The 18,563-nt window shown below is 44.0% G+C and overlaps 1 protein-coding gene across 2 annotated transcripts in view; it reads right to left on the reverse strand.

Annotated features, from left to right (window-relative positions):
• The window catches only part of LRSAM1 (leucine rich repeat and sterile alpha motif containing 1), a 1,377,704-nt gene that overhangs the window by 187,870 nt on the left and 1,171,271 nt on the right, over window positions 1-18,563 (reverse strand). For both annotated transcript variants that reach the window (XM_030206572.1, XM_030206573.1), the window contains exon 23: window positions 13,884-13,965. In XM_030206572.1, coding sequence (XP_030062432.1) covers window positions 13,884-13,965 — 82 coding nt within the window. The remainder of the gene's footprint in view (window positions 1-13,883; window positions 13,966-18,563) is intronic.

The following is an 18,563-nucleotide window of genomic DNA, read 5'->3' on the forward strand; positions in this document are numbered from 1 at the left end:
TGTGGAGATACAAATGTGGGCATATCTGTCAAAAATGTTTAGCCATTATTCATCTTCCCCAAGGTCCTGTTCCTACTTTTTCAATTCACCCACTGAGCAAATCATAGATCACTGACATCAAATCTTTAGTACTATTCTGTTCTTGTCATATGCTCTCAAACAATGTTATCTCCTCTATCACCTCAGTCTTCCTCCCACCCTTTTATAGAAAGTGCTTAAATTTTAAATACTGGAAGATATCCGACATCTTTAGATCACATTCCTCTTGCAGGGTCCTAAATGGTTTTGGTGTCCCTTTCCTCATGAAATGCCTAAACCGCAGTAACCCCTTATTTTCTCATAGTGTATAAACATACCCCTCCCAGCTTGGTAGGAATGTTATATTATATTTTTATGAAGCCAACAGTGACTCCACCCTGCGAAGACTCTTTTTATTCCTATTCTATACCAAAGATATGGGACATGTCTGGTAAATGGATTTGTGATTAAAGAGGATTTTACTTCTCACTTCCTCATCCAAGGGAGATTCTGTAATAGATGCGTATTTTTTTAAATTCCAGAGCTGGTATTTAAAAATTACATTATATAAGTAAATAAGTATTGTCATACTGGGACAGACCAAAGGTCCATCAAGCCCAGCATCCTGTTTCCAACAGTGGCCAATCCTGGTCACAAATACCTGACAATATCCCCAAAAAATACAAAACATTTTATACTGCTTATCCCTGAAATAGTGGATTTTCCCCAAGTCAAATTTAATAATGGTCTATGGACTTTTCCTTTAGGAAGCCGTCCAAACCTTTTTAAAACTCTGCTAAGCTAACCGCCTTTACCACATTCTCTGGCAACAAATTCCAGAGTTTAATTACACGTTGAGTGAAGAAACATTTTCTCTGATTTGTTTTAAATTTACTGCTTTGTAGCTTCATCGCATGCCCCCTAGTCCTAGTATTTTTGGAAAGCATAAACAGACTCTTCATGTCTACCCGTTCTCCACTCATTATTTTATAGACTTCTATCATATCTCCCCTCAGTTGCCTTTTCTCCAAGCTGAACAGCCTTAGCCGCTTTAGCCTTTCTACATAGGGAAGTTGTCCCATCCCCTTTATCATTTTCGTTGCCCTTCTCTGCACCTTTTCTAATTCTACTATATCTTTTTTAAGATGCGGCAACCAGACTTGAACACAATATTTGAGGTGCAGTCGCACCATGGAGCGATACAAAGCCATGAAAATGACCTACGAACTAACCGACTTCCGCAAACTACTGAAGACTTATCTCTTTGAAAAAATCTATTGCAAGGATCAGAACACATGAATTCCATACACACTAATAGAAATGCATCAATACACTCTCTTCTGAATTCTCTTCCCCGTACTTTCACCACACCTAAAACTCTACCCTCAGATAAAATTGCTATACCCTAATGCTCTCTTGCTATTGTTCTATCACCCTATCATTTCCCCATCGATACACTGCATTGTTCTATCCACAAATGATATTTTGTCCATTGATACATTCCACTGTTCTACTTCCAAAATTACATTCTATCGCCCTATCATTTCCCCATTGATACATTCCACTGTTCTATTTTCCCAAATGATATTTTGATTTTCACTTTGCCTTCACATAACTCCTCACTATGTAACCATAACAGTACTGCAACAAATTGTATTTCCATCATTAACAATGTATTGTTTTTTTTTTATTTAGTTTAACAATTTACAAGAATATACATTTTGTATCAGGAAAAACAGAGATAGTAAAATTCAAATAAAGAATTCTCTTCCATAAACCAAACAGTTATACATCATAATTTCTACTCTTCCTTAGACCACTACATGTGGGGGGTTAGTCTTTTAACCAGGAGAACATAAGAAATATATAATAAAGAAAAATGGCCTGACTCATATTCTGCCCTCTTATTCCATGTTAACAGTATGTTCAAACTATGTTGGATTCACATTGGAGAGCTTTTTCTGTTCCAAAAAAAACTTTAACTGATCTGGTTCAAAAAAAACATATTTAACATTCAAATATTTGGTTAAGCATTATTTACATGGGTATGCCAACAAAAAAGTGGCTCCTAATGCCCTGGTTTCTTCCCTCAGTGACAGAAATAATTTTCTCTTATCCTGTGTAGTCTTTGTAACATCCGGAAATATCCAAAGCCTAGAGCCACAGAAAATCTTCTTAGAATTCTTAAAGTATAATTTTAATAATGAATTCTTATCTTGCTCGAAGACAAAAGAAATTAAAAGTGTTTGACGCTGAGATATTACTGACAGAGACTGTTCCAAGAATGCTGTTAAATCTTGTAAACTATTTCCAGCTTCAACTTGAGTTTCTTCCCTCAATTCCCCCTGACTTTTCTTTTGCAAGGAAATATAAAAAATTTTATTCAATGGAGGTATAAGTGAAGGGGAATATTGCAGAATCTCAATTAAGTATTTTCGAAATAGTTCCATTGGAGCAATACCATCTACCACTGGGAAATTCAAAATCCTTAGATTTAAACGTTTATTATAATTTTCAATTTGCTCTATTTTGCTCATCATCAACGTTTTATCTTTTATTATAGTCATATTAACTGCTTTCAGCGTTGTTAAATCTATTTCAATTGACTCAAACTTTGTTGTATACTCAATTTTTACTTTCTCCACTGTTTCTGTCAAGGTATTTACTTTACTCACTAGAAGTCTGGTCTCCTGGGCAGTATTCGTCACTATTTTTGTCAGGGCCTGAATAGCCTTCCAAATTGAATCCAACGTTACCACCGGTGGGGTCGATAGCTCCAAAGATAATTCCTCTGCTCGTTCTGGGGTGGCGCCGTCATTTTCGGGCCTGTCTCCGTCGCCTTCCGATGAGATCAGGTCCAACATCCCCCCTCTCTCACGAGCAGGACACGGCGGGGTGTTAAACTCCGGCGGTGAAAGAGATGTTTCAACAGCCTGGAATGGCGTCGCTCCTTCGTCATCATTCACAGCGCCTTGCACCACGCCGGTTCCTCTAGGGCAGCTCGCGACGAAGCGATCCAGCGTTGTCTGGAGAGGCGTAGAGGTGAGGAGCACCGACGGCGTATTCCTCACCACACCTTTTCTCTTAGTGTGAGGCATTAGGTTTCTCTCCGATTTGTAATTTCAAAGAAAGAGAATAACATCCAGCAGCGCCAGAGCGTTCAGCCTCGAGTATGAGTCGCCATCTTGGACACGCCCCCTCTAACAATGTATTGTAACCATAACAGTACTGTAACAAATTGTATTTCCATCATTCACAATATATTGTAAGCCACACTGAGCCCGCAAAGAGGTGGGAAAATGTGGGATACAAATGCAATAAAATAAATTATAATATCCTCATTCCTTTCCTAATAATACCTAACATTCTATTTGCTTTCTTAGCCGCAGCAGCACACTGAGCAGAAGGTTTCAATGTATCATCAACGATGACACCTAGATCCCTTTCTTGGTCAGTGACTCTACTACTACTACTACTACTACTACTTAACATTTCTAGAGCGCTACTAGGGTTACGCAGCGCTGTACAGTTTAACAAAGAAGGACAGTCCCTGCTCATAGGAGCTTACAATCTAACACAATAACTCATGTCCCGGAACACAGGAGCAGGAGAGCGACACACTAAAAGGAGGAGCAGATGCAGAAAGGTAAGGGGGTGGTGGCGGCAGCCTGAGTTTGGGGGGGGGGGGCAGCAGCCCTAACGTGGAACCCTGCATGACACAGCTATAATTCGGGTTCCTCTTTCCCACATGCATCACTTTGCACTTGTTCACATTAAACGTCATCTGCCATTTAGATGCCCAGTCTCCCAGTTTTGTAAGGTCATCTTGTAATTTTTCACAATCCTCCCGTGATTTAACGACTTTGAATAACTTTGTGTCATCAGCAAATTTAATGACCTCACTAGTTACATCTCTAGGTCATTTATAAACATGTTAAAAAGCAGCGGTCCCAGCACAGACCCCTGGGGAACCCCACTAACTACCCTTCTCTATTGAGAATACTGACCAATTAACCCTATTCTTTGTTTTCTATCTTTTAACTAGTTTTTAATCCACAATAGGACACTACCTACTATCCCATGACTCTTCAATTTCCTCTGGAGTCTTTCATGAGGTACTTTGTCAAACACCTTCTGAAAATCCAGATACACAATATCAACCGGCTCACCTTTATCCACATATTTGTTTACCTCTTCAAAGAAATGTAATAGATTTGTGAGGCAAGATTTCCCTTCACTAAATTCATGTTGGCTTTGTCTCATTAATCCATGCTTTTGAATATGATCTGTAATTTTGTTCTTTATAATAGTCTTTACCATTTTGCCCGGCACCAACGTCAGACTCACCAGTCTATAATTTCCTGGATCTCCTCTGGAACCTTTTTAAAAAATCGGCGTTACATTGGCCACCCTCCAATCTTCCAGTACCACACTCGATTTTAAGGATAAATTACATATTACTAACCATAGCTCTGCAAGTTCATTTTTCAATTCTATCAGTACTCTGGGATGACTACCATCCGGTCCAGGAGATTTGCTACTCTTCAGTTTGTAGAACTGCCCCATTACATTCTCCAGGTTTACAGATAATTCATTCAGTTTCTCAGACTCGACAGCTTTGAATACCATTTCTGGCACTGGCATCTCTTCCAAATGTTCCTCGGTGAAGACCGAAGCAAAGAATTAATTTAATCTCTCCACTAGGGCTTTGTCTTTCCTGATTGCCCCTTTTACCCCTTGGTCATCTAGCAGTCCAACCGATTCTTTTGCCGGCTTCCTGCTTTTAATATACCTGAAAAATTTTTTACTATATGTTTTTGCCTCCAATGCAATCTTTTTTTCAAAGTCCCTCTTAGCCTTCCTTATCAGCGCTTTGCATTTGACTTGCCATTCCTTATGCTGTTTCTTATTATTTGCAGTCAGTTCCTTCTTCCATTTTCTGAAGGATTTTCTTTTAGTTCTAATAGCTTCCTTCACCTCACTTTTTAACCATGCCAGCTGTCGTTTGGTCTTCTATCCTTTCTTAATGTGCGGAATATATTTGGCCTGGGCTTCCAGGATGGTGTTTTAGTACAGCATCCACGCCTGATGTAAATTTTTGACCCTCGCAGCCGCTCCTCTAAGTTTTATTTCACCGTTCTTCTCATTTTATCATAGTCTCCTTTTTTAAAGATAAATGCCAATGTATTTATTTATTGCACTTGTATCCCACATTTTCCCACCTATTTGCAGGCTCAATGTGGCTTACAAAGACCTGTTATGGCAAAGCCATTCCAGGGTAAAAGATACAATTGGTGTTACAAAAAGATTAAGGCTAATATAAAAGAACTAAGCAACAGTTATAGAAAGAAGACTTCCGAATAAGGGTGGAGTATTATAATTAAGCTAAGGATTCTCATGGAAGGCCTTGTTGAAGAGATAGGTTTTCAGAGATTTGCGAAAGTTAGTTATTTCATTAATTATTTTCAAGTTAGTTGGTAATGCATTCCACAGCTGTGTGCTCATGTAGGAAAAGCTGCATGCATGTGTTAGCTTGTACTTTAATCCTTTACAGCTGGGGAAGTGCAGATTCAGAAATGTGCAGGCAGATCTTTTAGCATTTCTGGGAGGTAGGTCCACGAGGTCTAGCATGTAGGCCGGGGCATCTCCGTAAATGATTTTATGCACCGTGCAGATTTTGAACGCGATACGTTCTTTAAGTGGGAGCCAGTGTAGTTTCTCTCTTAGGGGTTTTGCACTTTCATATTTTGCTTTTCCAAATATGAGTCTGGCTGCAGTATTCTGGGCTGTTTGAAGTTTCTTGACAATCTGTTCTTTGAAGACAGCGTAGAGTGCGTTGCAATAGTCTAGGTGACTTAGAGGGGCATAATCGAACACGAACGCCCATTTGTAAAAACGTCCATCTCCGAGAATGGGTCCATGAAGGGGCGGGCCGAATCGTATTTTCGAAAAAGATGGACGTTTATCTTTAGATTCGAAAATACGGTTTGTGCCGGGCAAATGCATAAGATTTGGGCGTTTTATGAGCTAGGCGTTTTTGTTTTTCAGCGATAATCGAAACCAAAGCGCCCCAGCTCAAAAACGAACAAATCCAAGGCATTTGGTCATGGGAGGGGTCAGCATTGGTAGTGTACTGGTCCCCCTGAGATGCCTGTATGCCAGCCTCAAATATCATCCCAAGCTCCATGACAGCAGTATGCAGGTCCCCCGAGCAAATTTAGTTTAGTTGGTGCTGCCCGGACCCATTCAGAGAGCAAAAATCGGAAGAAAAAAAAAAACATGCAAGTGCAGTTGGGGACATCCAAATTAAAAAATAGTAAAAGGGAGATTTGAACCAGCCACCTTCTGATTCCCAGGCCAGTGCTCTAACCACTGCACCACATGAATCAGTTGTTTAGATGTCTTTCCCTTTCCATTAAGTCCCTCTAAGTTTCTGTCAGCCAATCACAGCTGTTTAGCTGACATGATGTCAGCTAAAGGACCTGTGATTGGCTGACAGAAACTTAGAGGGACTTAATAGAAAGGGAAGGATGTCTAAACAACTGATTCATGTGGTGCAGTGCTTAGAGCACTGGCCTGGGAATCAGAAGGTGGCTGGTTCAAATCTCCCTTTTACTATTTTTTAAGTTGGACGTCCCCAACTGCACTTGCATGTTTTTTTTTCCTTCCGATTTTTGCTCTCTGTATGGGTCCGGGCAACACCAACTAAACTAAATTTGCTCGGGGGACCTGCATACTACTGTCATGGAGCTAGGGATGATATTTGAGGTTGGCATAGAGGCTGGAAAAAAAAGTGTTTAAAGTTCGGGTTTTTTTGGTGGGAGGGGGTTAGTGACCACTGGGGGAGTCAGGGGAGGTCATCCCCGATTCCCTCCGTTGGTCATCTGGTCATTTAGGGCACTTTTTTGGGACCTGTTCGTGAAAAAACAGGGTCCAAGAAAAAGTGTCCTAAATTCTGGCTAAAAACGCCTTTATTTTTTCGATTATCGGCCGAGCACGCCCATCTCTCCTCAGTCGATAACCACGCCCCAGTCCCGCCTTTACCATGCCTCCAACACGCCCCCATCAACTTTATGCGTTCCCGCGACAGAGTGCAGTTGGAAACGCCCAAAATCGGCTTTCGATTATACCAATTTGGGCACCCACAAGAGAAAGACGTCCATCTCCCGATTTAGGTCGGAATTTGGGCGTTTTTCTCTTTCGAAAATAAGCTGGATAGTACCATTGACTGTACCAGGTTGCGAAAAATGGATCTTGGGAAGAAAGGTTTTACTCTTTTGAGTTTCCACATGGAGTAGAACATCTTCTTAGTTATATTCTTCACGTGGTTTTCAAGTGTGAGATTTCGATCAATGGTAACTCTAAGAATTTTCAGAGTGTTTGAGACAGGGAGGGAATAGTTTGGTGTGGGTATAGTGGTGAAATTACTTGTATTATGTTGTGAGGTGAGTATAAGACATTGTGTTTTTTCTGCCTTAAGTTTTAGCTGAAATGCATCCGCCCAGGAGTGCATGATTTGGAAGCTTTGGTTGATAGCATTGGTGATTTCCTTTAGATCATGTTTGAACGGGATGTAGATCGTGACATCAACTGCATAAATGTAAGCATTGAGGTTTTGATTGGCTAGCAGCTTGGCTAAGGGTATCATCATTAGGTTGAAGAGGGTTGGTGAGAGGGGGGATCCTTGGGGGACTCCACATTCAGGTGTCCATGGGGCTGATATGGCCGCGTTGGCTTTTACTTGGTATGATCTTGTGGTCAGGAATCCTCTAAACCAGTTAAGAACATTCCCTCCAACTCCAAAGTACTCTAGGATATGTAGTAATATTCCATGTTTGACCATGTCAAAGGCACTGGACATGTTGAACTGTAAGAGAAGTATTTGTTGCCAGTTGCAATTGTTTGTTTGAATTTATTCATTAAAGTCACTAGTACTGTTTCAGTGCTGTGGTTCGACCGAAATCCTGATTGAGACTCGTGAAGAATTGAGTATTTATTTAGGTAATTAGTGAGCTGTTTCGTCACTAAGCCCTCCATAAGTTTGGTTATCAGAGGAATAGATGCTACTTGTCACGAATACATAGCAGGAACCTGGGTTTGTGAGCCCTTGGGCTACTGCCGAGGAGCAGCAGCGGCAGGAGAATCACCCCAACACCAGATAAGGCAGACCGGAACTGGAACACAGTGGACTGGAGTAAGGCTTCACCTACACTTGGCCACCTTTCACCAAGAGTTGAGCTCTGGGATTCAGGCGGCCGGTAGGACTTGCAGGACAAGGCAGGACACAGCAGCAGGCTGACAAATAACAGGAACATTAGAAACATGCTGGGTTCCAGGAAAAACAGCAGGCAAACGAACAATCCAGAAACAAGCCGGGTCAGGGCAGGCTGTAGACAGAAGAATAGTCCAATAAACAATCCGGGTCTGGGCGGGCAGAAGAATAGTCCAATAAACAATCTGGGTCTGGGCAGGCGGCAAGCAGAAGAATAGTCCAAAAAACAAGCAGACCGGACCAGCATATCTTCTGGAAATTGGGAAACGGTAAACCATCACTTCGCAGCATTCCCCAGGTCTAAACCCCGGGGACTGAGGTGACTGCGAGCCAGGGACCTGGGCACAACCGTGACAGTATCCCTCCCTTAAGGCCTCCCCGGGCTTCTCGGGAGGTCTGGGTTTCTCTGGATCTTCTGGGTGAAATCGGCTGGCACGATAAGGTAGTCTTCCAATGGCCAGTTGAGGGCGAGACTGGGCTTTGTTTACCAAGCGGTGTTGAGTGCCTGGCACGGGAGTGGAGCTATAGGCCATGGTTTGCTGCGAACTAGTCTTTTGATTCTTAGATATCCGGCGCTCCGGATTGTCCTGAAGCTTAGGTCCTGGGGTCGACTTCTTATGTAAAGTGCGGGATCCCTGGCCCCAAGGAGGCCAATTCAGAGGCCAAGGTGCGGAACCTAATCACATAGTCCCCTATGGTCTGGGTTCCCTGTTTGAGTCTCAGGAGTGCAGAAGTAGCTGTAGTAACCTTCCCTGGTTCTTCAAACACTCGTTTGAAGTGCTCCACGAAGCCCCGGAAATCCTGAAGCACCGGATCGTTCTTTTCCAAAAGCGGGGACGCCCAATCTAAGGCTGGGCCGGACAGCAGGGACATTATATAAGCTATCCAGGTTCTCTCCGTAGGAAAATCTTGGGCCTGGAGCTCCAAAATTATTTCTCACTGGTTAAGAAACCCTCTACAGCCCTTGGGATTACCGTCATATCTAGGAGGTGACTTTAGACGGATTCCTGATATGGCCAGAGCTCTTGCTGGTGCTAAACCGGAGGCGTCCGCTGCAGCCCCCATAGAGGCCGCCATCAGTCGCTCTAGCTGCTCCATACGTGCTCCCAACGTATGAAGTATTCTGGCATGCTCCTGCAGCGCCTGCGTGAAGGATGATGCCTCCGAGCTCATGGCCTTGCAAACTGTCGCAAATACACAACAGGAACCTGGGTTTGTGAGCCCTTGGGCCACTGCCGAGGAGCAGCAGCGGCAGGAGAATCACCCCAATACCAGATAAGGCAGACTGGAACTGGAACACAGTGGACTGGAGTAAGGCTTCACCTACACTTGGCAACCTTTCACCATGAGTTGAGCTCTGGGCTTCAGGCGGCCAGCAGGACAAGGCAGGACACAGCAGCAGGCTGACAAATAACAGGAACACTAGAAACACGCTGGGTTCCAGGAAAAACAGCAGGCAAACGAACAATCCAGAAACAAGCCGGGTCAGGGCAGGCTGTAGACAGAAGAATAGTCCAATAAACAATCCGGGTCTGGGCAGGCGGCAGGCAGAAGAATAGTCCAATAAACAATCCAGGTCTGGGCAGGCAGCAGGCAGAAGAATAGTCCAATAAACAATCCGGGTCTGAGCAGGCAGCAGGCAGAAGAATAGTCCAAAAAACAAGCAGAGTAAAAGTCACCAACACGAAAAGCACAAAGGCACTGCAACACTTCACACCAAAGGAACGCCTCTGAAGAACACTGTTGCAAGGCAACTAGGAACCTTACCAGGTGGTTAATAAAGGCAGGTCACAAGGGAGTTCACCAGGTATGGGTGCTGCTTGGTTCCAAAAAACTCCCAAAACAATCTGGAGAGCTGGAAGATCCGGACCAGACCAGCATATCTTCTGGAACATGGGAAACGGTAAACCATCACTTCGCAGCTTTCCCCAGGTCTAAACCCCGGGGACTGAGGTGGCTGCGAGCCAGGGACCTGGGCACAACCGTGACACTACTGGACGATAGTTGGTTAAGTCATTTGTATTTTTCTTTGCATCTTTAGGTAAAGGCGTAAGTAGAATGTTTCCTTTATCCTTTGGGAATAGACCATTTTGTAGCATGTAGTTCAGGTGCCTCGTGAGATCTGTTTTGAATTGTTGAGGGGCAGATCTTATAAGGTTAGTAGGGCAGATGTCTAATTTGCATTGGGACTTGATGTATCTTCCAAGCAATTGGGAGATGTTGTCGATCGAGAGTGTGTCAAAGTTAGTCCATGATCGGTCTGATGGATGTTCCCCAGGTATTGGATCTAAACACTCAAGGAGGTTTACATAGTCAGTAGTGTTGATAGGTATCATGAGTCGTAGCTTTATAATTTTCTCGTTGAAGTAGTTCGCAAGCTTGTGTGCTGATGGGGTGTCTGTGTTGTTAGAAGTGACCGGTGTGGTATTTAATAGTTTGTTTACGAGTTGGAAGAGTTTATGTGTATCCTTGTAGTCTGGTCCAATTTTAGTTTTATAGTATGATCTTTTAGTTTGTCTGATGGTGTATTTATATTTTCTTTGTAGTTGTTTCCAGTCGCTGAGTGCTGAGTCGTCTTTTTTCTTATTCCATGCTCATTCTAAACTTCTGACTTGTGTTTTTAACTCTTTCAATTCTTCAGTAAACCATGGGATTGAGTTTTTTCTGTGTGAGGTTCTGGTCTGAAGTGGTGCTATGTTGTCTAGTATGGTTCTGCATCTGTTGTCGCATTCATGAAGAAATTGAGATGAGTCTGTTGGTGTTGTCCATTCGTTGTTATAGAATTGTTGCCAGAATATTAGCGGGTCAATTTTGCCTCTTTGATTTCCTATGTATACTTACTTCAAAGCTAATTTCAAATCCGATCATATTATGATCACTGTTATCAAGCGGCTCCAGCACCAATACCTCCCGCACCAGATCATGCATTCCACTAAGGACTAGCTCTTGAATTTTTCCTTCTCTCGTCGGCTCCTGTACCAGCTGCTCCCTAGCATGCCCTGATGTTACATTTACCCAGTCAATATCGGGGTAATTCAAATCACCCATTATTATCGTGTTACCCAGTTCGTTTGCGTCCCTCATTTCCTTTAACATTTCTGCATCCATCTGTTCATCCTGGCCAGGTGGACAGTAGTACTATCACTATCCTTTTCCTCTTTACACATGGAATTTCAATCCATAGTGATTCCAAGATGTGTTTTGTTTCCTGCAGAATTTTCAATCTATTTGATTCAAGGCTCTCCTTAATATACAGTGCTACCCCCTCCACCAATTCGATCCACCCTATCACTATGATATCCTCCTTCCACCAGCTCTCAGAGATGCCTATTATGTCTAATTTTTCATTTAGTGCAATATATTCTAACTCTCCCATCTTATTTCTTAGGGTTCTGGCATTTTCAACTATGTTTGTTGTTCCTATTTACATCATGCTCAGTACTTGACAGTATTAATTTGCTAGCTTTTGTCTGATTTTTATTTAAGGACACTTGGAGGGGCATAATCGAACGCAAACGCCCATCTCTATGGGCGTCTATCTCCGAGAACGGGTACGTGAAGGGGCGGGACAGACTGTATTTTTGAAAAAAATGGGCGTCCATCTTTTTTTTCGATAATACGGCTTGTGCCGGGCAAATGCATCGGATTTGTGCGGATTTGAGCTGGGCGGTTTCATTTTTCAGCGATAATGGAAACCGAAGGTGCCCAGCTCAAAAACGAACAAATCCAAGGCATTTGGTCGTGGGTGGGGCCAGGATTCGTAGTGCACTGGTCCCCCTCACATGCCAGGACACCAACGGGGCACCCTAGGGGGCACCTGTAACAATTAAAAAAAAAAGTAAAATACCTCCCAATTCAATAGCTCCCTTCCTTTGGGTGCTGGGCCCCTCAAATCCCCCCAAAACCCACTGCCCACAACTCTACACCATTACCATAGCACTTATGGCTGAAGGGGGGCACCTAGATTTGGGTACAGTGGGATTTGGGGGCGGTTTGGAGGGCTCCCATTTACCGCCACAAGTGTAACAGGTAGGGGGGGGGTGGGCCTGGGTCCACCTGGCTGACGTCCATTGCACCCACTAACAACTGCTTCAGGGACCTGCATACTGCTGTGATGGAGCTGGGTTTGGCATTTGAGGCTGGCATACAGGCTTTGCAAAAAAAGTTGTTAAAGCTGTTTTTTTTTGTGGGAGGGGGTTAGTGACCACTGGGGGACTCAGGGGTGGTGAGATCCCGGATTCCCTCCGGTGGTCATCTGGTCATTTAGGGCACTTTTTTGGGACTTGTTCGTGATAAAAAGGGTCCAAAAAAAGTGACTCAAATTCGCTCTAAAAACGCCTTTCTTTTTCGATTATCGGTCGAGGGAGTCCATCTCTCCTCGGCCGATAAACACGCCCCAGTCCTGCCTTCACCACGCCTCTGACACGCCCCCGTCAACTTTGCCCGTTTCCGCGACAGATTGCAGTTGAAGACGCCCAAAATTGGCTTTCGATTATACCGATTTGGGCGCCCTCGGGAGAAAGGCGCCCATCTCCCGATTTGGGTCGAAATATGGGCGCCTTTTTCTTTCGAAAATAAGGCTGCTGATCTACTATGGTCTGCAACCTCACTATCAGGATACCCTACCTTCCCTGTTTTGATGATATCTTTGAAAGATACCTTATCCCAAACCATGCACTTTTGAGCGACTGTCGGCCTTCCCCCACTTTCTAATTTAAAAGCTGCTTTATCTCCTTTTTAAATGCTGATGCCAGCAGCCTGCTCCCACCCTGGTTAAGGTGGAGCCCATCCTTTTGGAATAGGCTCCCCTTTCCCCAGAATGTTGCCCAGTTCCTAACAAATCTAAAACCCTCCTCTCTGCACCATCATCTCATCCACGCATTGAGACTCTGGAGCTCTGCCTGTCTCTTGGGCCCTGCGTGTGGAACGGGCAGCACTTCAGAAAATGCTACCCTAGAGGTTCTGGATTTGAGCTTTCTACCTAAGAGTCTAAATTTGGCTTCCAGAATCTCTCTCCTACATTTTCCTATGTCATTGGTACCCACATGTACCAAGACAGCCGGCTCCTCCCCAGCACTATCTAAAATCCTATCTAGATGATGCGTGAGGTCCGCCACCTTCACACCAGGCAGGCAAGTCACCAGGCGATCCTCACGTCCACCAGCCACCCGAGCTATCTATATGCCTAATGATAAAATCACTAACTGCCACCACTGAAAATTGACTTGTCACTGTACTAATTTTATGTTGCATGTCCTTTTCTATCAATAAATATTTTGAAAATGGGGAAATTCAGTTAAAATATCTTTATTTCGTATACTTCCTTGCCAGTCCATGAATTTTCAGAGGGAAACTTGGTGGGAAATTTACATACGAGAATTCACTTGCAGACCCATGGGTACTCTTTTCCATTCCTGAACAGGCTGAAAATTAATAAATAATTTGTAATCTGGAGGATAATATATCTAGTCTACCTGTCCTTTGTGATGTTGAAGCACTCAATCTGCCCAGCAGGAAAGAAAGCCAGATAATCTGTGAGGGCAAAATCTAGCATTCGGCTGAACAATGGAGGAAAATATAAAATACATAATACCTTCTTTTGTCTGAGTCCCGGTCATTATTTCCTGAGCTCGTCTGAGGATGTCATGCTGCAGTCCAGTTTCACTGACTCCTATCTGCAATGTGATGTAATTTCCACTTACTTATTATGCCTTTATTCAGGACAAAGCCACATCCAACACGTAATACAACTGGACTAAAATGCTGAACATATACCGCCTGATATTTAAAACCATTTAACCAGCTATTCAGCAATATTCAGCTGGAGATAGCTTGCTACAGTGGCGTAGCAAGGGTGGGGCGGTGGGGGCGGTCCGCCCTGGGTGTCAGCGGATGGGGGGGTGCTCCGCTCCCGCTGCTCCCACCCTATCCTGCCTTTAAAAAAAATTTTTCGAAGCGCCGGAGTGGCAGGCAGCGCCTCACATCTGCCCTGCTAGTAAAAATCTCCTTGACGTCGTCGTCGGGTCTTCCCACATTGAGTCCCGCCCTCCTCTGAGGTAATTTCCTATTATCGCGAGGGCGGGCGGGACTCAATGTGGGAAGGCCCGACGACGATGTCCAGGAGCTTTTTACTAGCAGGGCAGACGCGAGGCGCTGCCTGCCACTCCGGCGCTTCGAAAAAAACATTTTTTAAGGCAGGACAGGGTGGGAGCAGGAGAACGGAGCTGGTAGGTGTGTCGGGTCGGGTGGGAGAGGGGACTCAGAGGGGTGCTCAAAGGGGAGAAGGGGATTGGGGAGGGTGGGGGAGGGAGCCCAGAGGGAAGAAGGGGATTGGGGAGGGTGGGGAGCCCAGATGGGTGCCCAGAGGGGAGAAGGGGATTGGGGAGGGTGGGAGAGCCCAGATGGGTGCCCAGAGGGGAGAAGGGGATTGGGGAGGGTGGGGGAGCCCAGATGGGTGCCCGAAGGGGATTGGGGAGCCCAGATGGATGCCCAAAGGGGATTGGGGAGGGTGGGGGAGCCCAGATGGGTGCCTGAAGGGGATTGGGGAGGATGGGGTGCCCAGAGGGGAGAAGGGGATTGGGGAGCCCAGATGGATGCCCGAAGGGGATTGGGGAGGGTGGGGGAGCCCAGATGGGTGCCCAGATGGGAGAAGGGGATTGGGGAGGGTTGGGGAGCCTAGATGGGAGAAGGGGATTGGGGAGGGTGGGGGAGCCCAGATGGGTGCTCAAAGGAGAGAAGGGGATTGGGGAGGGTGGGGGTGCCCAGAGGGGAGAAGGGGATTGTGGAGGGTGGGGACAGACCCTGGATGGAAGGGGGGAGCGTGAGGGAGGGCAGACCCTAGATGGATGGGAGAGGGAGGGCAGACGGATTGAAGGGGCAGAGAGAAAGGGCAGATGGTGGGTGGAAGGGGGAGAGAGAAAGAGGGCAGACTGGGGCAAATGGTGGATGGAAGGGGCAGAGATAGAGGGCTGATGTGGATGGAAGAGAGAGAGAGAGAGAGAGAGAGGGCAGATGTTGATGGAAGGGGGAAAGAGATGGCAGACTGGGGCAGATGGTGGATGGAAGGGGCAGAAATAGAGGGCAGATGTGGATGGAAGGGAGAGAGAGGGCAGACAGTGGGTGGAAGGGACATTAGAGAGGGCAGACACTGGATGGCAGAGAGAGAGAGAGAGAGCGAAGACAGATGCTGGATGGAAGGAAGACAGTGAAAAGAAGATGAGGAAAGCAGAAACCAGAGACAACAAACTAAATATATATTTTTATTATTTTGCTTTAGGATATAGTATTGTAGCTGTGTTAATGTTTATAAATAGAACATGTAAATAAGGTAATCTTTTTATTGGACTAATTTTAATACATTTTGACTTAACTTTCAGAGAACAAAACCCCCTTCATCAGGTCAGGGTACAGCACTATACTGTATTGACCTGAGGAAGGAGATTTTGGCCTCTGGAAGCTAAATGTATTAGTCCAATAAAATGGTATTATTTTATTTTCTGTATTTGTTTTATTTCTATTTGTTAATTTGTAAAGTGGTGATTGTTAGTTTTTTCAAATTTACATCTGCTGTCTTTATATTTTGCACAGTACTAGGGGACATTTTCTGTTTCTGTGGTGTTGCATTGTATGCAGAGTCTGGCATCGGGGGTTCAGTTTAATTTTTGTCTAAATAGAAAGTTTATGATTACTTATTCTATAGTGGATTAGGGTGTATCTGTGTTTGTGAAAAAGACATGGCTTTCAATTGGCATTGACTGTGCAGGATCGACGATCTGTACTATTCTGTCTGGTTTCGTTTTTACAATAGGTGAATTGATGTTTTAGTGCTCACTGTAGTGTTTAAGATGCTTTCCTTTTCCTTGTGTGACTCGTAGAAATGACTGCTTATGGTATGGTAGAATTGCTAGTACTGGAATTGGGGGGGGGGGGGGGGGGTTAAAAAATGATCGGCCCTGGGTGTCAACTACCCTAGCTACGCCACTGGCTTGCTATCTCCCTTTGAATATCACTGGTTAGCACTTAGCAGATAACTGGTTATATCGCACAAAACCATATACAAAATATCAAGTAAGAGCAAATAAGATACAAATAAGAACTAAATGATAAACCATTGATGGCCAGTTACAATCTAACAAAAAAGAGTAGAAGCTGGCCAAAGAACGATCCACCACAGAAAATGTTGCTTAGGCATACTTTATTCACAGCACCAGTAAAAGGACCAGACATGGTCCATGTTTCGGTGGAACAACCTACCTTCCTCTGGGGTCGTAATTAAACTATAATGGCAGAAATATACATATGCATGTTATACAAAGAAAAACAAAAAACAATATATATAAGACTAAGCTTAAAAAATTAGCACATATAAAAACTGCCTGGAAAATGCGAGACCAGTGAAATATACAATTAAAATAACCAGTAAACTTACCTATCTGGGAGGTCTTGTGCGGTCCCGGATTAGTCTTACCCCGATGGGGATCCTCCTAGACAAATATGAACTTTTTGTCCTCCAAAAAAGAGGGCAGAAACAACTCATACGTAAGGCCTGCATATTGGGGAAGAAATTGATTATGAACAGGTGGCTAGATGTGTCTCCGCCAGATTATTGGCAATGGAGGAATCAGCTGCATGATCTTTTATGGCACGAGAGAAGGGCGGTGGGACCCTCCCCCAAGGGGAGAACTCGGTTCTTGGAGATCTGGAAACCTTATATACAATCTCTGTCATCGAAAGCACGAAGCTTGGTACTAGGTACTTGGTACGTAGGAGAGTTTGGAGGAGGGGGTTTTCTTTTGGGGATTACTAGGGATGTGTAACCTCACTGAACATGACGTCCACCCTTTAGAGACATCTCCGGTATTATGGTGAATGCGCCGGGTCTGGCGGATACACAGGAGGCTATAAGAGTACAAGCTTCCTGTGAGGTAATACATTTATTTAGTCGCCAGATCATAAAGTATGCCAATCAGAGGTGGACAAGTGGACTCTGTCTCCTAGACAATATGTCTCAAAGTCATGGAGGTAGTCAAGTATGTGGATGTTATGGCTACAACTACATTATCATTGATTATTTAGAGGGAGGGTGGGAGGGAAGGGGAGAGGTATGAAGGGGAGAAAATTGGGGGGGGGGGGAAGTCGATGATACGTTTTATGGTTGTATGGATCTAGTATATCTATGCATATATTATGTTACTCCAGTTTATGAGGAAATATTGTTGTATCTTTTGAAGTATCATTAATAAAAATGTTGAAACATAAAATAACCAGTAAAATGTACAATAAAAAAACAGTGTAATGTACAATAAAAAGCAGTGTAATGTACTAGATACTACTTTACTCACTTGCATTTTATAATTCTTTCTGGGAATTTGATACAGTTTTACCTGCAGTTTTTGAACTGGGTCTTTTGGCGCCTTTTTACATAGTAACATAGATGACAGCAGAGAAAGACCTGTATGGTCCATCCAGTCTGCCTAACAAGATAAACTCATATGTGCTACTTTATGTGTATACCTGACCTTGATTTGTATCTGTCATTTTCAGGGCACAGACCGTAGAAGTCTGCCCAGCACTAGCCCCGCCTCCCACCACCTGCTCTGCCACCCAATCTCCGCTAAGTTTCTGAGGATCCATTCCTTCCGAACAGGATTCCTTTATGTTTATCCCACGCATTTTTGAATTCCGTTACCGTTTTCATCTTCACTACCTCCCGTGGGAGGGCATTCCAAGTATCCACCACTCTCTCCATGAAAAAAAATACTTCCTGACATTTTTCTTAAGTCTCCCCCCCTTCAATCTCATTTCATGTCCTCTAGTTCCACCGCCTTCCCAACTATGGAAAAGGTTCGTTTGCGGATTAATACCCTTCAAATATTTGAATGTCTGTATCATATCATCCCTGTTTCTCCTTTTCTCCAGGGTATACATATTCAGGTCAGCAAGTTTCTCCTCATACGTCTTGTAACGCAAATCCCATACCATTTTTGTAGCTTTTTTTTCCACTGCTTCAATTCTTTTTACATTCTTAGCAAGATATGGCCTTTTCTGCTGCTCCCATCCCTAGTTACAAATGGGTATTTTTAACAGTTTTAACATTTTCTTTTCAAAGATTTCTGTTCTGTTTTCTGCTTATATTTTTACATACTTTGGAACAGAGCTACCCCTCTGGTATGACTTTACATTGCATAGCCTGCATACTTTGTAGAGGTTCCTCCTGTTTACTTTGCCTGCAGTTACAATCTAACATACTTCTTTTATTTATACCCATTTTTGT

This window comes from Microcaecilia unicolor, chromosome 6, assembly GCF_901765095.1.
Source record: "Microcaecilia unicolor chromosome 6, aMicUni1.1, whole genome shotgun sequence".
Taxonomy (NCBI): Eukaryota; Metazoa; Chordata; class Amphibia; order Gymnophiona; family Siphonopidae; genus Microcaecilia; species Microcaecilia unicolor.